Source organism: Genypterus blacodes, unplaced genomic scaffold, assembly GCF_046128005.1.
Source record: "Genypterus blacodes isolate CSIRO-AG114 ecotype Tasmania unplaced genomic scaffold, CSIRO-AGI_Gbla_v1 ptg000072l_1, whole genome shotgun sequence".
Classification (NCBI taxonomy): Eukaryota; Metazoa; Chordata; class Actinopteri; order Ophidiiformes; family Ophidiidae; genus Genypterus; species Genypterus blacodes.
Window position 1 is genome coordinate 12,667 of NW_027466882.1, and position 27,713 is coordinate 40,379.

At 45.2% G+C, this 27,713-nt stretch overlaps 2 protein-coding genes and 1 long non-coding RNA gene across 4 annotated transcripts; 1 reads left to right on the plus strand and 2 right to left on the minus strand.

Moving 5' to 3' along the window:
* Nucleotides 1-1,315: 1,315 nt before the first annotated feature.
* Nucleotides 1,316-5,627, minus strand: LOC143005787 (secretagogin-like). Its single transcript, XM_076157172.1, has 11 exons — nt 5,441-5,627; nt 4,445-4,515; nt 3,965-4,060; nt 3,719-3,808; nt 3,537-3,593; nt 3,189-3,266; nt 3,058-3,113; nt 2,879-2,924; nt 2,645-2,704; nt 2,435-2,503; nt 1,316-2,338 (listed from the first exon to the last, which is right to left on the minus strand). The coding sequence occupies exons 1-11, from the start codon at nt 5,511-5,513 to the stop codon at nt 2,213-2,215; spliced, it is 822 nt and encodes a 273-aa protein (XP_076013287.1). The 5' UTR covers nt 5,514-5,627; the 3' UTR covers nt 1,316-2,212.
* Nucleotides 5,628-5,823: 196 nt separating this feature from the next.
* Nucleotides 5,824-26,461, minus strand: carmil1 (capping protein regulator and myosin 1 linker 1). 2 transcript variants are annotated; one of them, XM_076157125.1, is made up of 38 exons: nt 25,990-26,461; nt 23,308-23,405; nt 20,858-20,908; nt 17,829-17,888; nt 17,412-17,533; nt 16,939-17,036; nt 16,773-16,843; nt 16,575-16,648; nt 16,324-16,399; nt 16,040-16,128; nt 15,823-15,917; nt 15,359-15,445; nt 15,145-15,248; nt 14,975-15,052; nt 14,677-14,753; nt 14,076-14,180; nt 13,932-14,001; nt 13,625-13,706; nt 13,444-13,543; nt 13,153-13,207; nt 12,817-12,989; nt 12,648-12,716; nt 12,307-12,400; nt 12,088-12,186; nt 11,862-11,990; nt 11,663-11,785; nt 11,385-11,560; nt 11,152-11,239; nt 10,853-11,026; nt 10,697-10,763; nt 10,364-10,614; nt 9,841-9,980; nt 8,938-9,403; nt 8,778-8,820; nt 8,433-8,627; nt 8,223-8,348; nt 6,933-7,076; nt 5,824-6,802 (listed from the first exon to the last, which is right to left on the minus strand). In XM_076157125.1, exons 1-38 carry the CDS (start codon nt 26,027-26,029, stop codon nt 6,687-6,689), a joined length of 4,305 nt encoding a protein of 1,434 aa, XP_076013240.1. In that variant the 5' UTR covers nt 26,030-26,461; the 3' UTR covers nt 5,824-6,686. The 2 variants fall into 2 exon arrangements, with proteins under 2 accessions (XP_076013240.1, XP_076013238.1); XM_076157123.1 differs by having other exon boundaries at nt 8,433-8,630; nt 25,990-26,460.
* Nucleotides 20,875-21,816, plus strand: LOC143005751 (uncharacterized). The gene is made up of 3 exons (XR_012964086.1): nt 20,875-20,935; nt 21,263-21,400; nt 21,539-21,816. It is a non-coding gene; the product is annotated as an uncharacterized LOC143005751 (long non-coding RNA).
* Nucleotides 26,462-27,713: the final 1,252 nt, after the last annotated feature.

The following is a 27,713-nucleotide window of genomic DNA, read 5'->3' on the forward strand; positions in this document are numbered from 1 at the left end:
ATGGGACAGTCCAGAGTCCCCTTTGCTCTGTGAGGCTGGAGCAGCTGTGTGGATGCTCCATGAAGTTACAGCTGGTTTAAAATAAGGTTCAATGCCACTGGAGCCATCAGCTCTGTAGCTGATTTCTGGAAAGAAAACAAAGCACATTTCAGGCACTTACATTCAACCATTTTATGTGAATTATGACTTTACATTTATGTAAAGAACAAAAAAAAAAGCTTTCATGCTCATTTTAAGAGAATGCATTTTTTCACAAGTTTTTTTTTTGCAGTTTGATGCCACTTGACTTAACAGCAGCAGATTGAGTTTAACTAAAGGCCAACAGAACACATTTTATTTAAGGAATTAATGCAAGCATTTGAAGCTTGGTTCATGGTTAATTTAACATGGAAAGATTTATTGAGCAGAGGCCAATTATCCATCGATAACTCAAGTCGGGCTTCAGGTTTTGTACAATGTTAAATATACCTCATTGACAAAGTTTTATTCAGTTCACAGCTGATGGAAACACCCCAATTCACTTTATTCTTATTGTTTGACTTTGACTAGATACATTGCCCATTGTGTAAGTTTCTAGCTGCTCACCGTGTGCGTGGTGCCCAGAGGCGATCAGTCCGAGCAGCAGCGCTCTGAAAAAGACGACAACCAGTGAGCAAAACAAAAACAGGCTGCAACATTAACGCAACAACAGAAGACAGAAATCAATCCTACCTCACACAAAGGCCCAAAGACATCATCCCCCGCAGCCCCGTGACAAATGCAGAGACAGAATCGTCTGAACCTATTGTACCTCGTGCCCACTGAGCTTATATCTGCTTCAGCCAATCACCCGGCTCGGCCTGATGAGGCTATTGGCTCCAGGTTGGACTCAGGTGTTCACGCTTGATGTAACAAGCTGCTTTTCACTTCTGACTGAGAGAGGAATCAGAGTTTAATGTCTCTGTACACATTTGTTCTTTCTAAACATAATTACATTATGCACATTCAACACATTTAAAACACTTGCACCATTTGTGCATTTATTGTATAATGCCTACAGTTTATTTACTTAATTCAGGTTACTGACTTGACTGTGATCACCTCAGTAGTATTGAGTAGTTAGTGCACCAAGTTTGGTTACAGTTGGCTAATTAATTAATTAATGAGATGCAACTCTTTATGAAGAATAAGCCACGCCACCTTAACGCCCACTCAGCAGCCCATTATAGCTTAACAGTCATGAATATCAAAAAACAAAGACAAAACGTTTGTTTGGCAATCAACTTAAAATTGGAGGAGACAAAAAAATCGGATTTGTAAAAGTTTTGTACACACATTATACAGTTTAATGGTTCCATGACAATTTCACACACATACTGACACTGAGTTTCACATATGATCACTGAAGCAGTACTTCATGCAATAGTTCTAAACAAAGTACTACATAACAACCTCATAAAGACAGAAACTTACAGCTCAGTCATGTTTGAATCTCTCAACATCATTACAATTATTAAATACAGAAAAACACATCAATAAAGTTATGTCAATGCAAAGCACTTTTGATTCACTGGCAACGTTCAGCACAGACACAATACACACCAACTCAAGTACTTCCTCTCAAGTACCATTTAAAGATAAGGATTGTTCCACTTAAATATATTGTATTGTAAGTATTTGACTTCATTCTTCCGATTTTTTTAAAGGGGACGAAGTTCCAGATCCAGATGTCACTGTTTTATATTTAGGGCCTTATCTTGAAAACGTGACTTCCTTTAATGTACAAAAAACAACAACACATCGCACTACCTTTCCTCGACCATGCTTCAGCATTACTATGCACACTGAGTGTAAACAAGGCTAATTTTCTATCAAATTTGTCTCTGTGCAAGGAGAGAAGTGAAAGTGAAAGTGTGTGCTATTATCCCCCTCCGTCCCCGCTTCTCTACATGCTTCCTCAAGTTAATACTTGTGTTGGAGCTTCAGGCGTGACCATTCCCAAGAGGAAGGAACTACTACGAAAAGTCTGCGGCATGTTTACTGATCTTAATATGGCAGGATGAGACGAGCTAGCTTTATGTTTTACGCAAAATTAACACGAGAACACAGCTAGTGAGTCGCAGTCTTGAGGAGTGGAGGGGAGAGAGCACTGGGAGTAAGAAAGTGTAAAGAGAAGGAAGAGAGAGATTAAGGGCAGAGGGAAGGAGAAGAGAGGCGTTGCTGCTGGTGTCTGTTAGCTGAGTTTGAGGCCGAGGCAGAGGGCGAGCTCGTTCCTCTGGATCTTCCCGTCCCCATTTATGTCGCAGTGACCCAGCAGGGCTTTCCTGAACCTGTCCAGGTCGGTGCCACTGATGCTGGGCTGGAGAGGAAAGAAGTCAGAGGTCAGAGGTCAACACCTGCAGAACCTCCCCAAGGAGTTGAGAATCAGAAAGAAAATCCCCCTTTTTTTTTTTACCTTCACCAGCTCCATCATGTCCTTCACAAAGCCGTCCACCTCCGGGCCCTCCAACTCACCTGTCTTACTCTACACACACACACACACACACACACACACACAGTTACCCTTATTTATTAGTCAGGAAATAGCTGAGATTGAAAACAAAGCCAAAGGAAATACGTGAGGGACAAACAGAGAAAAGTGCAATTAATTAAAATGTCAACTTACAACGTCGTAGTGAGCAAATATCTTCTCAAAGTCTCTTTTCCTGTCGTCCTGACTGCAGGCCTGATGACATAAAGACAACACGGAATCATAACTCCACATATTTCTAAATATTTGTGGAGTTCAGCCCTAATACAAAAGATTAGACACAATATTTAGCTTTCTGTCATAAGATTCAGGTTATTTTTCTCTACTAAGGCAGGATTCCATTTGAAAACATCAAACAAAGTAACTTACATCCATCTTAAATTTCAGCAAGAAATTTTCTTTCAGGGCCAAAATTCTGGAATCAAAAACAAATATAAAAAACAAAAAGAAAACATGTTTTAAATATTTCTTAAGTATTCTGCATTTGCTGTAAAGGAAACATTTCCTGAGGATGATGATGCAGATGTTCCTGGGCAGCTGTTGGTCACCTGGCAAGGTCGTTCAGATCCAGTCTGCCATCTTTGTTTTTGTCAAACATCTTCATCTACAAATACATTAGAATGATATTGAAAAGCAGCAATTTGATTTACACAATTCCTCCCCCAGCTCTGCTTGTTACCATGGTTTCGGTGTACTCCTCCAGTTTTTCAGGGGTGATGGACTTCCTGTGTTGGAGGAACAGATCATGGAGGAAACCCTGAGGGGACAAACCAGACATTCAAACTAACATCAACTCTCAGCAGTCCTTCATACGACCTTAAAGATACTTAGATAAATATTCTGTTTACCAAGTGGAGTTTGGGAAATGTCTTTACTTTTTTGATATTTTTAGTTTATTCTCCGTTTTTTTTAAAGGCAAATTCTACTACACCACTGCAACAATGTATTCAATGTCTTATACGCCCCAAAACACTAATGGAAATGCTTTAACAGTACTTGAAACTATAATAATAACTTGAAAAAGTACCTTGAGCTCCACAGAGGAGATGTAGCCGCTGCTATCTGTGTCATAGTTTCTCCAAATCTGCACCAAAAAAAGACAAATAAACGTTTATAATCAAAAACAGAAATTGTCTGATGTTTTTTGGCCCGAGGCAGCTCAGCAAATTCAACACAATCAAAGTCTATTGGTTGACCTTTGACCCTTACCCTCATGAACTCCACGCTATTGTCCAGCGGCGTTTCTCTGTGGAACAGAAGCAGGAAGTTTTCCTCCTCGGGCAGCATCAAAGCTGCCAGCTGGAAGGAAAAGGAGGAAAAAATAAACAGCAGATGTGCAGACATGCAGACATGCAGACATGCAGACATACAGACATGCAGACGTGCAGATGTGCAGACTTGAAGATGTGCAGATATGCACATGGGCAGACATGCAGACATGCAGCTGTGTTGTACTTCTCGTATCTGCAGTTGTCCGTCAGCTGAGGTGTGGTGAGAAGATGTTAAGCGTTTCTTCAGCTTTCTAACATGATCCTCACTTATCTCTCCCTTCTGCTGAAAACAAGACACGGGCTCATTTACCTTTATATAAATTAACTCCAATATACCACATCCAGCACACATAATGTATATCACAACAATATAACAACAGGTTGGGTTGTTTGAGGACAGGTTGTTTTTTCAGGTGTATTTACCATTTATTGACAGAATCCGATCAACTCCTGTAGAATCTAGAGTTCAGAGTTTACAGCTGGTAAATTCGGACTTCGCTGGCTGTTTGTTAGCAATTACCAAGTGGTAAATCTGATATTGAACACATGATGTGTTTGATTGTGTACCCAAGGACCTCAAAGAGTTAAAGAGAGAACTTTACCTCTCAGGCTGAAAATGAAGAAGAGACAGAAATCATTTAACAGGGAATCATTGGATCTTTACCTTCATTCCCACTTTTTCCAGTGTGAGCCGAAAGAAGGCGTCCAGCTCCTTCTCCTCAATATAGCCCTTATCTGAGAACACAAAGAGGCACTGTGAGACCACACCACACCCACACCGACATCCTCGTCCTCAGGTGAATTTAGCCAATCAACAACTGGGAGGCAACAAGTCCTGATCACGTGACCACAGCGGTTTCAGCCATTCGGGTGCAGGTGTGAGATGGGAGAGAGGGAGAGATGGGAAATAGGCATGACTGTTAAGGGCTCAGTTTGTAAACAGTCCCTGACCACTGAAACACACAGGCACAAGCAGTTCGATGTTTACACGCGTCAATTTCCTGCAGCGAATTTTGGAAAAACAGTACGAATGTCAGATTATCTCATACTGAATCATTAAAAAAAGTCAATAAGTCATTCATTCATGTCATTCTTCCATCGTTGACATTTTGAGCCTTTTTGTTTCTCTTATCACTCACTTATAGAGGCCAGACTCTCTCTGTGTGTGTGTGTGAGTGTATGTGTCCATCTGCTAGGCAAAACAGAGTTAATGCCATTGCCGTTACTTATAAATGACTTGAGGATGTACGAACCTTTCGACTTTTATAGTGATCGTCTACATCTTCAGATCATTTACAATCTGTAATCCTGTATTAAATTATGTAATGTATTTACATCTTCGACACAGACGTCGTCATGGAGATGCAACAGGTCAGCACTGTATGTACAGGTCAAACGACTATGGAATAATCTTTTATATTAATTTATTATTACCACAAAAACAATCAGAGACTTTACACACTGAGGATGCAGATTTACATTGATTATGAATAAAGAGCAGTGTGAGGAGCCAAATGGTGCCAATCATTTATACCAACAGCTTTTGTTACTGTGCAGAGGAAAACTTGGCAAAGAAAGCAACCAACACATAATCAGAGTCACTAGAGTAATTATTACAGGGAATTTGCAGGATTTTGGTGTGAAAAATATTCTTTCTTACCGTTTGCATCGAACTGTTGCCAAATCTGTAAAAAACCTACAGCGTCCAAACTGTCCAAAGCACCGTCCATCATGCTGAAGACACGTCCAAAATAAGACAGAGAGATTTAATCTACGCAGTGATTGAGTAGTGATCTTCAGGATGTTGAGCCTGTGGCCTCTATCAGCTAAATGAGGGAAAACAGAGAACCAGCAGCTTATATGGACGGAGAGGGAGAGGGAGAGGGAAGGAGAGAGAGAGATAGGTGAATGAGAGGGAGGGAGAGAGAGAGGCAGAGAGAGATGTTTTGAATTAGCTTTTTACTTTGACAGTCACAATATATCACTAATATACTACACAAAAACAACAAAAATAGAAAACAAAAACTATCCAAACAAACAAACTCAGTGAAACTGCATTTATTGGTATAAACATACAAATACAGAAATATTTAACCTCATTTACAGGCTCGCACTTTCACTGAAATATGATTCTCAACAGCAGAATATTTCAAATGACTTTAAAATGTTTCAAAAAATAATAAAAACGTGTAGTTTTATTGCAACTATTTTTTTCGATAAACTATAAACCATCACCATTTATATTTAGATACAGAAGTGGAATTTCCAAGAAATAAATCATATTTTACGCTCATAACAAAGCCCATCGTCATTTCATTTTACTCTGATATAAACTCCCATATTTTTTCTATAAACAGATTCGTAAAGACGTGCACACATATTTTATATTTACACACAAAAATAATAAACTGATAAGTGCAGCATTAATGTGATTAAGTGAAGTGAGTATGTGATCAAACCTGCGTTAGTGAGGAAGCAGCAGAGTTCACACACGAACCGGAAACACAAACTCAACCTTTACAACAACTGATCTCATTGCTTTGACTACAATTACCTGATAATTACGAACATTTGTTAAAAAACCGCCGGCTGCTTCACTGTGAAGGAAAGACGTGTGTGAGAAGTCGGCCGTGACGCGGTGGAGGCGCAACAAATTCCATCAGTCGTCTCAAATAAGCCGGTACAAGGTGAGGCGGACTGAGGTAAACGTCAGCATCAGGCAGCACACAACACATGTAGTTCATCTCATCACGACTGGTGAGATGCTGCCACCTACCGGACAGATTGAAAACTGCAGTGGCTGTGCTGCAATATTGGTTCTGAATGTAACAGCAGGTACTGAATCCTTGCAGTAAGTACTCAGCGTGGTGCGTGCCAAGGCCCAGGCCCTCATCCACAGCCATGAGTCACGCTGGAGGAGCGTCCTCACCAGACTCGTCCTCGGATTTACTCTCGGACCGAATGTCAGCTGGAAGTTCCTCAGTTGGACTGAGGTCATCATCAGCCAGAGAGGGAGGGCTCACTGAGGGGGGAGAGGGAGGGGGGGGGGGGCAGAGAGAGATACTTTATTTCTATTTGTTATTATAATTGTGATCAATGGACTGTTAATGTAATTGAGTGCGTGTTCACTGTATCAGTGTGATTGGTCGAACCGTGGGCAGGGAGGGATTTGGCCCGCTCGCGCTCGTCTTCACTCAGTGTGCCCGATTGGCCACTCGAGCTCTTCAACGACGACCACTGCCTGGCGGCGAGAGACGACTCGAACACGTTGCCATCACCCTGCAGCTCCGGTGAAGCTACGACATGAAGGGAACACGAACACATGTCAGGACACACTCAACGTCTATAACGTGACAGAATGTACATCAATCAGTCAACACTGCTGCAACAACAAAGGTTTGAGGCTTAATTTCAGAAATTTCTGAAATTACAACACACACACACACACACACATACACTAACCAGGTGTGTGTTATCTTACACAATCATTTGTTCTTATTTGAGTTTGCAATCAAGTTGGAATTGAGTTGCATCGACATGTTACAGAAATTTAGTAGAAATCAAAATGAAGCTTTTAGTGTTTTTGTGATGCATCTTCATTGTTCATAATGTGATCACGTTTTGATAAAAGTAACTCTTTTGGAGTAATGGATCATTAGGTGGTCGATAATGACCAAAGTTGCTTCTTAAACAGGGCCAAACTGTGAGAAAGTCGATCCAAGTCGATTTTGCGTTCGCCTCCACAAACGGGTTTTAAGAAGACGTCATTTCGCACGACACTGGCGAGAAGAAACCTGCCTATTTAATTACACGGAGCAAAGAGCAGCGCGGCGCTTTAAGGGAAAAACACAGAGTTCCTGAGTGTGTTAATTACACAAGTGGACTGCCGGAGCAGAAAATCACACACACACGCGCTCGCCTGGATCCCACACTAAGGCCGTTTCCCCGTCAGTCACATTCAGTGTGGAGGCGTCCGACGCGGCCTCACAGGCGCTTAATTACACCAGTTGTCACCTGTTTAATTGAGAGTTTTCATTTTTCGACGATGCCCCGGCTGACTCACGGAACCTTCACCCCTAACAGAGGACAAGAGGCCGGAACAGAACTGGCGCGACCACAGGATTTCCATCCCGCCATATTTAGTCGCATAGACGACGGAAACGGGCATCATTGTTAATATTTAGTAATGTTATGTGGTGAAAACTGACACTGAAACACTTTTTGATCAACAAATACTGTATCTACAGTGCAAATTATGAACTACTTCTTCAATTTAGCCTCACAGTCCGAAGGTCCTCGGTTCAGCCTTGGCGGAGGTATGAGCTCTGAGACAATACTAACCGCTGCACCATCAAACTTAATCACTTGTGTAATCTATGGCTCGATAGAAACTGGAAATCTGTTAAACAAGTGAGGTGAGACCACGCAGAGGAGGTACCGACCATCCAGCGGAGGCGGGAGACCTGCAGGGGCGCTGCTGCTGCTCTCACTGTCCTGCTCGGACGTCGCTCTCTTCAGGCGAGGAGTAGGAAGTGGCCCTTTGCCTGCAGGAGCCTCAGCAGCGTCGTCTAAGACCCACAGAGACAGAAAAACACGGTGAGAGCTGAGAGGTCAAGATCTTTAGGACTGTAGGACAAACAATGTTTACCTACCGAGGAGACAGGTGCTACTGGGCCTGGGACTGGTGGGACTAGTGGGACTAAGGGGTCCTGAAGTGCGTGGCCCCAGTGGCGGCTTGCTACCCTGCAGTGGTAGAGGTTTGGGGCAGACGCTGGGTGGTTTGGACCTGGGAGCTGGTTCTGGTCTGGAGTCTTCAGCATCAGCACCAGGATTACCGTCTGACCCGACTGCTGAATATGGAAAAAAACAGCGAGGCATCGTTGGTCACACAAACAGAGAGAGAGAGAGAAAAGCTTCATTGCCTCAAATTCTACAGGGAGGTGTTTTTTTAAAATGTTACTGCACCTTTAAGAGGAAGAGATTTGAATGTAACTGACCTGTATCACTGTCCAGGTCGTCCAGCGAGGAGGCGGATGCAGACTGGAAAAGACAGACGGACAGACAGAAAAATATCAAGAACCTGGTGCATCATGTCTGCTCAGCTTCAGTGTTGTTCCCACTGTCAGCGAGCCGTTGAGCAGGACATTGACCACTGACCTTCTGAGCAGCTTTTTGCTCCTGCCTGGCCTTCATCTCAGCCAGCAGGTCCATGCCCATGATGGGAACTCCAATATGTCGCGGGATGTGCAGGATCTCCCTCCTCTCCTTCCTCTCCACCTTCTCCTCGTCCTCCCTCTCCTCGTCAGCAGCTTCAGTGGTGGTCGTCGGAGAGGCTTCCTTCTCCATATCTGAGGAGCGGTCCGGAGACTGAGCCTCGGGGAGCTCCTGGTGGGGCTCCGCCGTTTTGGGCGACGTTGCCGCCGGCTCCTCCGTCATCGCCGTAACAGACGGAGAGGATGGAGAGGTGACGGAATATGGCGGCGTGATAGAGGCGGCACCGTGGCTCTTCTCTGAGCGAGACGTCCGGGCCTTGATGAGGTTGAAGAAGCCACTCCTCCTGGACTCGCGCTTCTTCTCTCCTGCTTCCTGCGAGCTGCTGGACGGAGCTCTGACAGAAGGATGTCTGCAGGACACAAGAGGGCAAAAAGTACTGTTATTATGAAGAGTCACACATTATTACAAGCCAGCAATACCATAGCAACCATATATTTTGTTTGTTCTTTGATGATCTTAACTCAACTAATGGCAATATTCCATCATCATCAAATAAGCCAAATGATGAAGATTTATCTAAATTAGTATTTGTTGAGAATTTGCTTCTTAAATTTCTTTAACTTCTCTTACAGTTAGTTAGAAGTTGATCAATCAATTATTATCATTATAGTAAAATAATAATGACTACATGGATTATAAGATTATTTCTCACAAATATGGAACGACTGATTCCCTGCCTACTGGTGTCTGTGAGTGTGTGTGTGTGTGTGTGTGTGTGTGTGTGTGTGAACAGACAGCTACGTGCTTGCTGCCTGGGCGGTGATGTTACCACCTGCCTGTTTTCACCTTTGGGAGTCGAGCTTCCCGGGGAGAAAGCTGCGTTTCATGACTTTTTTGCAGAAGAAGTCCTCCAGGCCCTCATCAAGTTTGCCCGTGACGCTGTAGAGCTCCGCCTCCTGCGGCGCGGAGCTGCCGGTTGGCTCTCGCTAAGAGATGCACAGAGAGAAACACATTGGTTGTGCAGAGAAACCCTTTGTTTATTCACATCCTGTCTCTCTGTGCAGTCGCCCTCGCTGACCAGTAGGAGTTGAAGGTCACACCTATATTTTAACAAACAGCATATATTTATTGTAAGCGCTAAGACACGACCAGTTGTGTTGCATGAACCCAGCCAGCAAACCCGGGCTCCTAATTTGCAAAGTGAAAGAGTGATTCTGTGACTGAAGGTTCAAACCCTACAGGCCAAAACATAAAGTGGTCCATCAACAGGCCGACAGGTTCCAACACGTAATGGTTTCTTCCCTGGATTATGTCCAATCTGCCCCCCAGTTTCAAGCCCAAACTGAGCTCATGGTTGATGGAAACCTACAGTCCGGCTGGGTTTGGTCCTCTTCTTCGGTTTGGGCCGGTGCTTGGTGTGATGCTCCAGCGTCCTGAGCTCCATGGGGGGCAGATCCTCCAGGCACACAGGGTTTACATGGGATGGGGGAGGGGGAGGAGGCAGGTCTCCGGAGTAGGTCGACTTTCTGTCCAGCCCCTGCGCAGAAGGAGGGGGAGGAGGCAGGTCCTCCAGGTGGATCGGAACCTCCTCCAGAGCTTTGTCCAGGTCGAACTCCATCTCTGTTGAGGGAGCACCAACGCAACAACCGTGAGGGAACGCAAACCAAACAGACAACAGGCGTTAAAGTGACCCAAAACTCACCAAAGGCCACAGAGACGGGCCGCAACATCCGGACTAGAATGCTCTTCCTCTTGGATTTAGGAGTCATCTGGAAAACAGAAATGATTTGTAGTTTAAGGAATTCAGCTTCAAACTACAATTTTTCATTCAAGCTGAGACTATTTCTGTTTTTCCTACGATGCAGGAATCCATGTCCTCCAGTCGGTGGTTCTCGATTTTGGCCTTGGTTCTGTCCAGCTCCTGGAGCTTGTCCTGATTCTCTGGCCGCAGAACCCTCTCATCCAGAACCTCGGCCTCCGTGTGGGGCTCCTGATGTAGCAGAGGCTGAGCTTTCCTGCTCAGATGGTCAGACTGGAAAGAGAGACAGGGAGAAGAAGGTAGAAAGAACAGAGTGAGAAGGTTAAAACACAAAGACAAAGACTGAGAGAAGACAGATACAGACAGGCAGACAGACAGACAAGTATACAGACACTAACCAGTGTGTGCTGTGATCTGGACAGAGACTCCAGGATTTCATCCACAATCCGGTCGGACAGGAAGGAAGCCAGGCTGAGCTTCACCTCGCTGAGTCGCACAAACACAACAAATCAAATCAATCAGTCCCCGTCGCTGTCTTCAGGTGGCCCTCAAAGAGGAAGTTAGCATCCACACGCCATGGCCGTTTCCTGTTCTCAGACAATCTGGAAAGCAGGACAGAATGCATTTGAACCTGATCTTGTTGACGATGTCGACACCAGACTGCTCCAGCAGCGTGGTGGTGATGAAGCTGCACGGCACGCTCGTCCTCCCCGCCCCGGCCTTCAGCAGGTCCTGACGAAGGCTGCTCCTCTTCATCACGTGAGGGCAAAGGCTTTCGGCGGAGTCCACCATCGACACCAGCAGCGTCTGGAGAGGACGAGGAATTGTAACGCTCAGATTAGCTACTAGAGCTTTGGTTATGAGCGGCTTCAATACTTTGCTCTTCCTGTAACAAACACTCTGGAGTACCTGTAGCTGTTCGTCCATGACCTGGGCCACCTCTCCCGCCATGGACTCCAGTTTGTCTTCAATGGCTCCGACACATGGCCCCCTGGAGCCCCCGGCCCTCAGGTGGTACAGGTTGGGGAGAAGCTGCAGGATGGAGTGAGGCTGATCAGACACTGTCACCATCTCACTCGGGTTACGGCAGCCAGTTTGCTAATTTTACCGTCTTGGAGTTCCTGGCGTCCTTCATGAGGTTCTCTGCCGCCTTCATGTCTTCCTGAACCAAGTCTGTCTCCGTGAACCTCAGGGAGTTCAGGTGGTCTTGAACCTTCACGCAAATCCTGTCCATCATCTGCAAAAACAAAGTTGTGGGGGGCGCAGAGGTCATACTCAGGGGTCAAAAGGTGTTGCATACTAAAGTATGTGTTTGTGTGTGTTGCTGTGCCTGCCTGCTGTGTGGTGGTGGTGACTATCCCCTGCTGCAGTCTGTACGCCTGCTCCTGGAGATACTTTCGGGTCTCGTGGTTCCTCAGCAGGTACTGACCCATCTGCATCACAACACAGCACCAACCCACTGAGTCAAACATTCACAGGCCTCATCGCTAACATCTTGACTATGTCCTGCTGACACACAGACGGACAAACATCGCCTCCCTGGAGGATATTACCTTCAACAGAGCGTCCTCCGTCTTCTCTGGATTTGCCTTCAGTGCCTGAGCAGCATCCATGATGGGAACAGGCATGAAGCGAATAGTGTAATTCCTAATGGAGAGAGAAACATCAAAACATGACCCACGTTAGAGTATTTACGACATTGTGTTGCTCGCAGCTGCTGGAAAAGAACAGATCATCTACCAACAACCAACTGCAGAGTTTAAAGCAGCAGGCAACTACAGTCTTCTAACATAATAATAATAGTAATAATAATAATAATAAAGGATTAATCTGAAGGGAAACAAATGCACGTCCACGACTAACATCAGCGCAGACATTAACAATTCCTACTCACTTCTCCAAAGCAGCAGCGACGTCCTGCAGCCCCTGAGGACTGACGTTGTTTCTGTCCCACATCACCGTCCTGCAGGCACACAAACAACCAGAAGCCGGCCATCATTTACCTGCAGAGTGAGCTCAACCTCTGTGGTTACGGGGCTCTGGGAGCCGATCCCGACTCTGACCTGAGCTTGGTGTTGATCTGCAAGGCTTTGGCCAGCATCTTGGCGCCCATGTCTCCCATAGCATTTCCACTGATGTCCAGTCTGGTCAGAGATGTGTTGCTGCCCAGAGCGTTGAGGACGATGGAAAGGTCGGCCTTCAGCCTGGAATCAGCCAGCGACAGTGAGATCAGCGGCTGCAGCGGGACGAAAGGGGAGCAGGTATGTGTGCAGGGTTTTAAAATTGCTACCAAAACAGAATGGCAATCAAAAGCAAATTTACGACGGAAAAAGAGGGATTGAGAAAGAGACGAATGTGGACTTGTTATACAGTATGTGGCGTTGAAATGTTTGGCTCACCGAATCCTCTTCCTGGATCATGTGAACCATGTTGTCCAGAACCTGAGACACATTCCTGGAGGAACACGAAGAGAAAAGTACAAATGAATGATGAAATCGACACTAATTGAGAGAAGAATTCAAATGATTTAGTAACTGAATCGATAGGTTATCAAGACAGGAATGAACTCATACAGGGCTACAAGTGACCTCATGGGGGAAGAATCTATACCAAAAACTAATCACAACCAATTAATCTTAGTCTGAAGAGAAGGAAACTTCCTGCAGTCAGCTGGTCAATTTGTCACCCACTTGGACTTGATGTTGTTGAAGTTCTTGCCCATGGAGAGGTGTCTGATGGATCGGTTCTTGGCCAGCCAGACCAGTAGGGTGATCAGATCCATGTCCAAACCTGAGAAACACAGCACCACACACACACACACATGAGCAGGCTGCCACCATCACAAACGGTTCAAGTGTGCGACGTATTCACCGTTGTCAGAAATGTCCAGACTGGAGATGTTGGGGATCTCAGCGATACAACCCTCCAGGATCTGAGAACCCGGCGAACGCAACTGAGGGCAACAGAGATGCAGGTCATTAAAAGGTTTCATAATCAATATTAAAGGATCAAATGAGTTTCAGCACATTAATCGGCATCACTGTGGAGCTGTTGGCAGAGGGGAGAGTGAGTGTGTGTCAGCCTATTCAGAGTGCGATATCTGAGAGTTCGTTTTGTCTGAATAATATCCACCCCCTAAAACCGCTGTATTAAACAAACACACACACGTTGGCTTTACCTCACAGCAGCTGAGATCCAGAGAGACGTCGCTTAGGTTTGGGTTGCAGCCGAGCCCCAACAGCAACGCCCTGCAAACACCAATGCACCCATCAGCCACTTTAAAGAAGAGGGACGGATGAAGCTCTGGTCTGTGTTAACTTACTTCAGAGCCTCCAGAGGCAGCCTGGTCCCCGACAGGCTGACTGAGGTCAGAGCCAGAGCGCTGCTGAAGAACTGCTTGAAGGACAGGGGCACTTCCTTACACTTCCTGTAGGCGTGCAGGCAGACAGAGGGGTCAGTACTTGCAGAGTACAGTGCTGAAGTACATGCAGGACAAAGAGTACTCGCTGGAAGCCTCGTCGGGGCTTGGCACAGAGGATCGCACATTAATTTCTAGGTATTTATCTTATTTTATTCTGATCTATATTAATTTGCATTGCACTTTGCCTTCACACTTTTAATTTACTATTTATACTGTTATTATTCCATGAAGCATTTTTAATATGCAGTATATTTTATAGATCTTTTTTATGTGATCTAATTATATATAACAAGTAAAGTGCTTTGTATATGTCTTAGAAAAGTGCCATATAAATAAAGTTATTAATATGCAGTGTTGTGACTTCTTATCTCATAAAAAACGACTTGCGGTTTTACCAAGGTTTTAAATAATCAGCTGACTGAAGGCCTGTTAGTATAGAACGGATGATGTCACTCTTTATGTGAGCGAGTGATCTGTCTGTTGTGCCAGTTTAATCTCTGACCTGTAAGAGAAAACCGTCTTGGACATGTTGAGTACGGAGAGATGCTTCAGAGAGCCTGCGAGCAGAGACGCACACACCTACAGACACAACAAACAACAGGTGAACCACAAAGACACAACAACACACACTGCCGCACAGCAGCACGACAACTAAACCCAAAGGCTGCGACCCTCGGTGTCTTTGCTTTCTTCTGTTTCGTGTTCTTGTAAATTTACAGATTTGTGGTTTTTGAATGTCAGTCATGAATAAATAAGTAAATGTATTGAATTGAAGTATAGAAAATGTGTGTGTGTGTTACCTGATCAAGAGAGCAGTCACTGTTGGACAGATCCAGAGCCTGCAGACAGTTTGGGTGACTGAGGAAACTGTGCAGGTTCTGCACAGAAAGACAACAAACCCTCGTCACAAAGTGCACTCAAAAGCACCGCCGCTCTGCTGTAGCACAGGAAGCTCGCAGCATTCATTTACCGGCAGGTCGTCTCCTCTGAGTGAATTTCCCGACAGGTCGAGGTGTGTGAGCGCGGAGGAGACGGCTGGGTTGGCATACAGAGCCTGACAGAGGCTGTTCACACCTGGAACACACACAAACACACACATGAACAAAGGCAGAAGGTGTGACGGGGAGTTATGGAGATATGAACTAATGCAGGAGATTTGTGTGTTTGTGTCACATGACGGCGACCTTTAGGAGACATGGACGTCTTGCAGAGGTTCAGCTGTTTAAGGCCCATTGGCAGTTTGGCAATTTGAGCACTCAGCACGTACACTCCTGCAGGCAAACACACACACACACACACACACACACACACACACACACACACACACACACACACACACACACACAGCGAGAGAGGAAGAGAGAGTCAATAAAGAAAGGATTGAGGGGAAATAACACCCAGATGACTCACGTTTATCCAAATATACCACTGACCACCAGATGGCGCATTAATTCACCTAAAAGCCTCAAAGTGAAAAACAAATTAATTTATAACCAATTTATTGACAGAAACACTCCTTTACGATCTTAACGTTGCAAAGTTCAGGTCAAAAATATGTTCAACCTCAGTGTGTTCAAGGAAATGATGCCTGGCCGTGTCAAGACAGAATGAAGAGTGTATGTGTGTGTGTGTGTGTGTGTGTTTAAACCTTTGTCCTCCAGTGAGTTGTTGGTCAGGTTGAGTGTGTGTAGTGTGGAGGCGGGGTTGTGTGACAGAGCGCTGGCCAGTTTCTGAGCAAAATCACTGAAAAACAGACATAAATGTATCAACACTTCAGCTTTTACTGCTTTACTTCTTTTCATACTTTAACATTTTAAACACTGTGGTTGCGATACAAATCCTTGATAGGGTTAATGACCTCTGACCTTTTCAGTCCAACGTTGTCCAGCACCAGCTCCTCCAGCCGGCTGGATCGAGCTATGACCCGCAGAATCTGGTCACACACTTCTGTCGACTGTGGGACAGAAATATGCACATGATGATCATGAGTCATGAACAAACTCAAACTAAACAAGCGTTTTCTTCACCATCATGACTAATGGATCACAACTCATGACTTCACCACAGCCTCATCAATCATATTATTTGCATGACTTAAAATTGATTTCATTGTTAAAAAGGAGGGGTGTGTGTGTGTGTGTGTTCTTACCAGTTTGTAGTCTTTGGTGTAGAGTTTGGTGAACCACTGGTTGTACTCCAGAGCTGCAATGATCGGCACCAGATCCCTGCAGAGAGCAAATAAACAAACAAAATGTACAAGAAAAAATATGAAAATGTGGCATTTCTTGGAAAGATTTCATTCATTATTATCATATTTCATTTATAAGCATATTTATAGATAAAATTGGTTAAAATAGTCAAGAGGAAATGGGCATGAGACTTAAGACGGTGCCGGCGTACCTGTTCTCCAGGTGAATGAAGTCCTGCAGGTTGAGCTCCCTGCTGTCCTGAGTCTGGTAGATAGTGTCCACGTCCTGCAGCAAACACATCAGACGTGTGTGTGAGTGCATGTATGAGCAAAGAAATTATAAACATAATAAAGAAAAGTGATATCAGCTTCATTTTTGTACAAATAATTAGGTTAAACTGGATACTGACCCACTGCACCTCCTCCCTGTACGGCAGACCCAGCTGGTCACACACACACAGATACTGATGTGAGAAACCACCTGAGAAAACATCACAACAGCAGAATCAGAACTTGTCTGGACCTCTTTGATATCTGACACTGGACGAGTTTGAACATTTTTGTCGAGGGATTTACCGCATGGTCCCACGTCAGCTGAGCTCTGCTCGTCCCAGACGGACTGCAGAGCCGCCGTCCTCTCTGCGGGCTTCAGACTCAGCTTCCTCATCACCTTCCTTCGAGAGAGAGAGAAGAAGGGAGAGAAAGAGAGAGAGAGAGAGAGATGTTCTGTGAAGGTTCTTGTTCACTGAGACTAAAGATGGAGGGAGAAACAAGTCACACTTCTGCATGATGAACTAAAATAATAATAAACAATCATTTTGGTGCAATTCAACACTTTCCTCATGAGGATTTTTGCAGCTATGGCTCTTTAAATGTGCTTTTGTCGCCTTGCAAACACAGAGAAGCTCCATCTCTCCCTCTAACATGACCCACTGGCCAGCACATCTGTTCCTCTTCCTCTCTCCCTATCCTGTTTGGTCACGCAATTGATGCATGCGTGCGGCGTGCGGCGTGCGGCGTGCGGCGTGCGGCGCGCGGCTCGTACGTACACAGGCGATCCGACGGGGCAGATCCGGTGCACGCAGCTGCCGATGTGACCTATCACCTCGTCCACCTCGTCTACAGAGCCCAGTCGCAGGCTCCATGGGCCGCGGTCATACTCCAACACCAACTGCAGGGGGCGACAACCAAACATATTGGTCGGTACGTTTACATGCAAGCTTCGCTCTGATTGTTAGACTGTGCAGCTATGTAAGCAAAAAATGTCTGACGTAATTTTGAAAAAAAGAGTATAATCAAAGTTTTATGGTGAATTTTCGTGTGTGTGTGTGAGAGAGGGAGAGGCTAAAGCAATAGTCCTACATGCAATTAACTGTATTTGTATTGTACATTAACTGCTAAATAATGCAATGCTGTGGTTTCACAATTGTCTGTGCGTGTGTGCGTGTGTGTGCATGTGTGTGCACCTGAGTGGGTTTGCTGCTGCTGATCCCCTGTATATCCAGGTAGCTGAAGGAGTGTTCCACCTGAAAAAACACAGGACGCAAACCAACCAACAAACCATCAAACAGGGGGAGACGTTATGAAACGCAGTGTGAAAGACCGGAAGTTTACATGGAGGAGTCGCCTGTAAGAGGTTTGTGTGTGTGTGTGTGTGTGTGTGTGTGCGTGCACGAGTGTCTGCAGCGTTTATCCCAACAGTGAGACGAGGACGGCACACACCCTGAGGACGGCACACACCCTGAGGACGGCACACACCCTGAGGACGGCACACACCCTGCATCAAGTCTGATTCACGATGAAATATTTGTCCTAAGGTGACAGATGTTTAACACACACACACACACACACACACACACACACACACACACACACAGAGGGTGCTTTTTACTAACAGAGGTTTCTACAGTCTTACATTTGACAAACTGGGATGTTTTATGAGCAGGATAAATATTAAAACACATGCAGAGGAGCTTCAGACAGCCTGAGCAAAAACACTATAAAGGGGAAAAAGCCAAGATACAAACAGTCTGGAGAACAAATGTCTGGAGCAAAGTCACGACCTCACAGATGCTCAGATTTTCCTCTGAGGGTAAAAATACATTTCGACTGTTACAAAGGGAAGAGCAACAGGGATGACAACAAGAGGGAAAGAAGAGAGAAGGGAGAGATGCAAAAGAGAAAAGTTACAATAATGGAGGAAAAGACTGAAAAAAGTGAGAGGAAGTGAAAGCAAGACCGGAAAGGGAGAGACAGGTAGAGAATGAGGGATGGAGAAATGGAGAGAGAGATACATAGAGAGAGAGAGAGATAGACAGAGAGAGAGAAAAAAAGAGAGAGACAGGGAGAGAAGAGACACAGGGGGAGAGACAGAGATAGAGACAGAGAGGGAGAGACAGAGAGATAGAGATAGAGAGAGAGAGAGAAAAAAGAGAGACAGAGAGACAGAGAGAGAGAGACACGCACAGAGAGAAAGAAACAGAGAGACAGCCAGACAGAGAGAGTAAGAGAGAGAGAGAGAGGGGAGAGAGAGAGAGAGAGGGGCATATAACAGTGCCCCCCTCTTTTCTTCGCCAGCTGTTCAATTCCTCTTTTGTTTTTTCCTCTTTGCAGAGGACAGTACACTCAGAGGAACAGACCAGCCTCTGTCTCACTGTCACACACACACACACACCCCCACATACACACACTTCAATAAAGAACCTCTGGCCGCTGTGGAACAACAGAGCAGAGGTCATCTGGCTGAGCTGAAAACACATTTCCACGGCCTGACTTTCATTCCAAAGCGTCGGGTTTTTCCCAAACGGCTCGTCGCGCGCAAACTGTCACATACGGCACAAGGACGCTGCTCTCAATACGACCAGCAGGCGGTGACGTTGCATCGATTCTATAGGCCTGCGGCATAAAATGAACTACATGTGTCGTGTGTGAGATTACACGCTTGAATTAGAACAACACCAACACAACTTGTTTATCTGTATCAACAAAGTTTTGGCGACTAATACTCGTTCGCCGGAAACATGAATGCTGGAATAGTCAAAATGGTTTCTTGAGCCGGCAGACGTCTTGGCAGCGGCACCGTCACTTATTCCCAGCAGGACCTGCGTTTGTCTGCGTTTATTTACGTGCGGTCTGGGCCGATTCACACACTCGTTACTAAGAGCCTTTAAAATAGACGCAGAGAAGAAGAAGGAAATAGCAAGAATATTTTTAGATCCGCGCGCTGCTCAGTTCTCACAGAAACCTGAAGATCTGCGATTTCAAATCAGGAACTTCAGGCTTTGGCCTCAACGTTGAAAAGTGTAATTAGTTAATGAATTCATAATTAGTCATGACCTGCAGGTTAAAGTTTAAGATCACAAACTGGTTACACAAGGACTTAAATCATGAGAGACTACCCTGTCCTATTTCTCTCCATTTGTCTCTGTCTGTCTGTCTCTCTCTCTCGCTCTTTCTCTATGTGTGTCTGTCCCTCTCTCTGTCTGTCTCTCCCCGCTCTAGGTTGAACCTTTCTTCCTCTCTGTTTTGCTTTCCCACAGGCTGTGTTCACACAGCTGCATTGTGGGTAAAACTATCGGGTGTCTCGTCCACATGGTGGGACCTGTTTTCCTCTGACGGAGAGCAGGAAAGAGCGAAAGAGCTTGGGGGGGGGGGGGGGGGGGGCAGAGAGAGTCTAAGCGAAAAGAAAGAAGATGTACTATGAGTATTTTATTGTCGGCCTTGCGCTGAGGTGAAGAACGCTCCGTTCACCTTCGGAGCAAGCTGCAGCATGTCAAGAGACAGGAGGAGGGGGAGAACGACAACAAGGAAGGAGAGAGCAGGGACAAGGGACAGAGGATGGAGGAGAAAGGAAAGGAAGGAGAAGGAGGAATAAAATGAGGCAGGAGAGAGGAAGCACACAGACAGACAGACAGACAGACAGGCAGGCAGACAGACAGACAGACAGGCAGACAGACAGTCTTCTTCATGCTCAAGCCACCGCTAACAACTTTTATGTTGTAATGGAGTGAAAATCTGCACTCTGTCATTACAGCATTAGCTCACCAAGCCCACAGCAACAACTCTGCGCGTACACACACACACACACACACACACACACACACACACACACTCACACACACAAACACACACGCACATTGTGGAAAAATAGCGATCTGTGTGTATGCAGCATTTTGTGTTTAATGTGTTTAATTAAGCAGACCGAAGATTCGAACTCTACAGTATGATCATTTAAAATATGACGTGCGGCTGGGTTGCCTTCACCTTTTGTAATGGATAACATAGAGATGTTTAGGCTTCCCTTGTGCAAAGAACACACACACATTCACTCACACACACACTGTGCTTACAACGCACACGCACACAAAACACTCTTCTCTATAAAAACCACTACATGAATATGAAAGAACATTCGCGTCAACATCTGGTCTTGCTCCAAGACCTTATTCTTTGCTGAATAAGGTACACACACACACACACACACACACGTACTGACCTTGGAGGGGACCCGTGCAGTCAGTAGATACGCCCGGTGTGATGCCAAAGCCTGAGACGAGATGAAGACAGGACACAGGTCAGACACATCGATGACGCCTTCAAAATGTGAATCTAGCATTTAATTGGTTGTATGGACACTGACGCATGTGCTCCTCCATCAACACACACACACACACACACACACACACACAACACACACACACACACACTCTCCTTATCTGAGCACTGCCCGTGTCAGTACGTTATTAAAGCTAATCTTTCTTCTTCGGCTCGGTGGACGAACAAACTCTACTGACACAGACTCCGATAGATCTCGTCTCTCCCATCAGAAGCATTTGTAGAGTTTGTTGACAACCTCATTGTTCTGTGAAAAACTATTATAACTCTGTAGTGCCTCCTACAGATGGGAACTGATTTGGGTTTAACACTTTCCCTGCCAAAGTTGAGTGGGTGTGGCTTCTGTATGAAGTCGCCGTGGTCATGTCAGTCCAGTTCATTTTGGAGAGATGGAATGTCTTCGGACTGCACAGCCTTGACGGAGGTATGTGCTCCCTGACTGCCTTCTAGTTTGCTTTAGTTTGTTGGATACAATCTAACATATCATGATTATAAATAAAGACCCACAGTCACTGTAACTTGACATTAAAATACTTTCTCTCCATCCTTTTTCATTTTAAAGTCCAGGTGGACCAGACTTCCTTATTTGGGCCGAAGAGTCGAGATCTGACAGGAGAGTGGAGTCTTCTTCACATCTTCAGTCCAAAGAAAACAAAGCCGAGCAGATGGATCACTGTCTGTTTTCACTTACAGAGGAGCTGGACCAGGGTTTGGTTTTTCCCCTTAGCGGGACAATAACATATATTATCTTCTACCACGTGTCCAACTTCTGTCCTGGCAGAGTGCGAGAGAGGAAGAGAGAGAGACAGAGGATGAGAGAGAGACAGCGAGAGAGAGAGGGAGGGGAGAGAGATAGAGAGAGGGAGACAGAGAGAGAGAAAGAGGAGAGACCTGTGGCTTGTAACTCCCATGTATGACAACGGTCAATCCAGGTCACACTCAAGGTCCGCCTCCTCATCGACTAAGGGTCGGATGCCAACGGGCCTGAGAGCCTGTCTTTGCTTTTGGGGTGAAGACAGGTTGATTTGCGGGTGTCAGCGGTTCCACATACGCAGACGGAAGACAGGAAGTAAGCGAGCGTCAAGGAATTCACACAGCGATATCAGGAGGAGGGCAGCCACCTAATCCTTGGCCACGCCGACACGATTTACGACCATTCAGACACTTCAACCATTCACTGACCTGAACAGTGTCAATGGTTGAATAGTCGAGCTATGGGAAAATTATCCAACTTACAAAAACTGTAAATGAAGCTACAACAGCCTTCAACCTCATACATCACCTTTACCATTGATTATATTCCAATTAATACAATAAATGTATGTTTTCAAAAGTCACATGCACCATAATGTGACTTTTAATCAAAGTATACGGATTACACAACATTAAACTCCTACAGTTTCACTAAAATTGTTGTGTAATCGCAGCAAAAACAACCGAGCCGAACACTGAGTGCAAGTAAACAGATAAGAACCAATCTGCCTGACACCTTATCACCAACACGCACAATTTTGAAATAAATTGCACCTTAGGTTTTCTGATCTGGCGCCGTGGAATGTGGTGTGTGTGTGTGAGTTGTCGGCCCTCGGGCTGTAGGTGTGAGTGGGCTGCCGGAGTCAAGTCCCGACAGGAGCTGCAGTCGCATTCTGCAGCTCTGCGGTATGTGGTTAACGGAAAAAAATGTGTTAAAAGTTTGAAATGAAGAGAGGAAGAGAGAGAGACAGAGGGGGAGAGACAGGAAGAAGGAGAGAGAGAGATATACAGAGAGAGAGAGAGACAGAGGGAGAGAGACGGAGAGAGAGAAAGACAGAAAGAGAAAGAGAGAGAGGTACAGAGTGAGACAGAGGGAGAGAGAGAATCTTGTCTGTTCAGTCACACACACAGATTTGAGTTTGCGTTTTTACTGACCTGCAGGTACATGAAACCAGAGATCCTACAGTAACACACACACGCACACACGCACACACACACACACACACACACACACACACACACACACGCACACGCACACACACACCTCCCTCCCGCCCTCCCTTCCTCTCTTCCTCTCGCCCTCCCTCATCACATACTGCCCAGCGCAGACAGGAAGAGGGGTTGTTGACGGGAATACTGTGTATTTGGAATCTCTGCACGGTGAGAAAATGGGACTAACGGCGGACACCTTCAGTCTCAGAGCGTGAAAGTTTAAGAGGAAGTCAGTCGGACGCACGCGAGGTTCTCGCCTTCACTCACATCGAACAACAACACAACAAACGCCGACCCGTCTGTGGATTCAATCAAAAACCCTTTAGATCCTGAGAATGGTGCTGTGTGTGAGCGTCCGTCCCTTACCAGCACTCTGTTCTCCACCTTGTCCCCTTTGACCTCCAGCTGGACTCGGCGCCTCAGGGTCAGCTTCACCCTCCGGCCCACTGCCTCCCGCACGCTCTCTGCAAAGGTCAGAGGTGACAGAGCAGCAGATAATGAACACTCGGGCTGGCTGGGTCATTTTACAGCACATCTCTAACGCCTCTAAAAGCTCCTCTACATCAACTTGAAGTTTAGTTACATACAAATATGTTGTATCTGACCTTTGACCCTGAAACCTCTGTATGTTTTTCATACATCTCTATCCTATAGTAACAGTTTCTATTCTTATGCAGACAGCACAAATGTTTCAAGGAGGGAGAGCAACAAAAAGGAGGAGGCTAGAGGGTCAGATGGACAGAGGGAGTATTAATATTTGTTCATGAGAGCGCCACCCGCCATCACTCTTTCTCCTCCTCCCCCTCCACCTCCTCCTCCTCCCCTCCCCTCCTCTTCCTCCTCCTCCTCCTCCTCTCCACACCCGGGCACACGATGAGGTCATGAAGCAGATGAAAACATTACAGCAGCGTGGAGCTCCTGATCAGAAACACATGGACGTCTGGCTCGGGACACATGAGGACCAGGAGTTTTCCTGACAAATGAACACGGGACACTTTCAAGCACAAACCTGTGACTTTTAATCCTAAAAAATGTACTTTCCTTTCCTCTCCGTCTGCTGTAATCCAGCCTATAAATTCTGAAATCAAAAATAAAAAGACGTCGGCTGGAAAACTGGGAAACTGGAAAATTACACATTTGTCAGATGATCTTCCTCACATCTTTCCAACCTGCTGCAATCTTACAGAAAGGTGCCAGAATTGACATTTTTCAGGAAATAACCGTAATAAAACTTCCTTTGCCTGCTGGAGCGCGTGAACATGTACGGTCCTGTGGTCAGAGAGAGAGAGTAATGATGCTCTTGCTGATTGGTGGCATTAGGTCACCGTATCCCATTAAAGAACGGCACAGGACACAATGAGCTCCATTCATCAGTCCGTCCACTCACACACAGGGTGAGACCAGTGAGGACACGGTGACAGAGAGCACGTGAACATGAGTCGACCTCACCACTCAGCAGTCTTATCCAACAAACGGGGAATTGCAGAATATTTGCTTTGATTATGTGTTTGTTATGATTTCAAACTCGACTTTTGTGTCAATCAAATAGGTGACTTTTAACGAATAAATCATCAAAAAGGTGCGGCTAAAGAACCCATATTGAGGTCAAAGTACATACAGGTTGTAATCACATTTTTGCCTCAATCGCAGTACAAAAAGTGGATGTAAAAGTAAATAAGAACAGCTGAAATGAAGAGAGCGTCTATCTGACCTTCACAGAAACACAAACGTTGTGCAAGTTAGGCTTAAACGCATCAATCAAACTAATTCTCGACTTGGACTAAATGTCTAAATCCTCCTTCTACTTCTGAAAGGAACAGTTTGCCCTGAAATAACTCAATCTGGCTTCCACATAGAACTTTGGTGTCAGGAATCTGCCAGGAATCATTCCGAGCTTGAAATCTGTTGAAGGTGTCGGCGAGTGTACACCAGCTTTTAAGAGTTTTGCTTGCGTGCGTACAGCCAGGCACGACTAGTATCTCGGGAAAACAGGTTTTGATGTGAAGTATCAGCCTGTATCAGTCTGCTTGTATCGGTGCACAGTAACAACACATTCCCAGCAAACTTCCAGGCTTGATGATTTACAGCAAAATACTCCACTTTCTCCAGTAGAGCAGCGGTGATTTACTGTTTCTCCGTCTCTTATTTGATACTCAGTGATCCCAGCAGCAGCAGCCCTTGTTGATGGTATCTCACGATCCAAAGGAATTTTGCGGGACACACCCCTCTCCCAAAGCCCCCCCCACGCAGATAAGGAGAAGCTCTCAGGTAGCCGGCCTCACCCTCAGGCCACGGAAACTTTGGAATACACACAACTACACACAGGGTTCCCTCACAAATACTGTCACTGCTACAAATACACCTTAAAAGCTTTAACCTACCTCTTCTGTCTAACGGTGTTCATGCAATACTAGTATAATACTCCTCTACTGATTCATAATGTTTTATGATAGTACATCTATTGTGATCCAGTGTATTATTGTAGTTTTGTATCTCTGTTGTTCTAATATAATATCCCTACACTTGTTTGTTACCCTGTTCTGGTATTCCCTATGTGTTATACATCCATTTGGTATCCCTGTAGTACTAGCATGTGTATTCTGGTGTATTTCAAGCACTTCCTAATGTTTCATAGTATGTTTTCAAGCTTCAACTGCCTCACTGTAGTACAAATAAAATGATTCATACTGTTGTAATATGGTATTTTTCACTTCCTACAGTGTCTTTGCAATACTAACACAATGTAACTACTTAACCCATATACTGCTGTACTTGTGATACTTCCACGGTGACTTGTGCTGTTGAAGAGTAGATTTGTAGACACTTTATAATGTTTTAGAGTTTGTAGCAGGTTTATGACGTCTCGAAGCAGGCTCATAGTAGCCTCTAACTTTACGTTTTTTTCATAATCTGAAGTGTGTCTATGAGGTCCAACTGCACTTTTAACCAACAGAATCAGTAAAACCTTCTAATGTCCCTGTAGATAAACGCTACAGCGCCTAGGTGGTTGGTTAACTCGCTGTGTCTCTTTTCAAGAATGTTCCTTACCGAGCAGCTCTGTGGGAAGGTCCGTTTTCTCCTCCGACATTTCTTCTGCCGAGGTGAACACAGCAGCGCAGTCCGACGGAGAGCAGAGGAGAGGCGGGTCCGTCCGGGAGGAAGAGCCGCTGGCCGCCGGAGCTTTTATGCGGGGAAAGCTACTGAGTGAAGCCGAAGTCCTGGTTTCCTTCTCTCGGGTCAACGTTACCTGTCGACTACCCGCTTACCTGAATGTGTGTGTGTGTGTGTGTGTGTGTGTGTGTGTGTGTGTGTGCGCGCGTCCATTCCTACGAGCCCGCGCGCACACACAGTACACACGCTCAAAATCACACACACACAGGTCACATATGCATCGTTATCTACAAGGGTCATGAGCGATGCGAGTCAAACGAAATGTGATATAAACATTTGATATAAATTCCAAACTAATGCGAAGGCTGTGTCTGTGTGTGTGTGCGCGCGCGCGCGCGTGTGTTCGCTGAATAACAACAAATCCCACTTTCTCGCTCTCTCTCTGTCACTTCACCAGGAAAAAGTTTTCCCACTTTCTACTTTGGACAGTCAAAAGTGGGAAAAGTGCGACACGCTGTGGTCAGTCAGTGTATGTGCTCGTTCTCTCTCTATCTCTCTCTCTCTCTCTCTCTCTCTCTCTTGCCTCTCGTTAGTGAGAACAGAGCGGTGCCTGCTGTCCGTTTAGTGTACGTGCACTCAACTTTTACTACGTCGATACACACACACACACACACGCGCATGCGCGCACACACACGCACACACGCACACACAAGTTTTTTCAAGCTTGAGAAAAAAGAGGAATCTTTAGATAGATAGATAGATAGATAGATAGATAGATAGATAAAATGTATAACCACATGTTCATTGTGATTTTATCCAATACTCTCTGCAATAAGAGGAAATCCTGCAAAGCCTCCACCAGGCTTTCAGTCTCACACACATTTCCTCCAAAATTACCTGGAGAGAGTAATTCTAGAAAAGGCGGTTTGTTTCCTGGCTGAGGGATTATCAATTTAACTGCCTTCCGAACATTCCTAGCATGAATGATGCAGGAAGTGAGTACGTGGTGAAAACCCTGTTTAACCGGTGGCCCGAGGTTAGCGTGTGTGTGACGTTTACAACAATCGCGGTGGATTCTTCAACGGCAATCTGGTTTCCTGCTGCAACGATCCCCCTCTGGTGTGTGTGTGTTTGTGTGCTTCACTAACCAATCTGAAAACCCCTAAAACTGACCTACAGTTTTAACCAGGTTAGGTATTTACAGCAAAATGCACTCAAATATATTATTTTATTAAATAAGTATTTTTTTTCATACACATTCAAGGGTATAGCAATAGCAGTGTAAAGGAGTTCAGTGTGAATGTGTGTAACGTTAAGCAACGGTTATAAAAGAGGTCTTTGTAGAGAATCAAAACACAACTGGGAAATGTGTTCATATCATTAATGAAATGCTTGACCCATCAGACTGAAGATTCAAAAACACCTCAGTGGTTCATGTTCACGTCAAAATAAGAATTTTCACCTGTCAACCTTCTGGTTTTGTTATCGTTTGTTTATTGACTAATCAGCGCTCATACATCACTAATGCACAGTATCTTAACAAAGTAAGTAATTAGTTGTCATGTGTAACAAAGTCCATAGAAACTACATACAGTAAATCAAACAGAACAGTAATAAAAACCCCAATAATACAAATAAATATATGTGATATGCAGATGAAA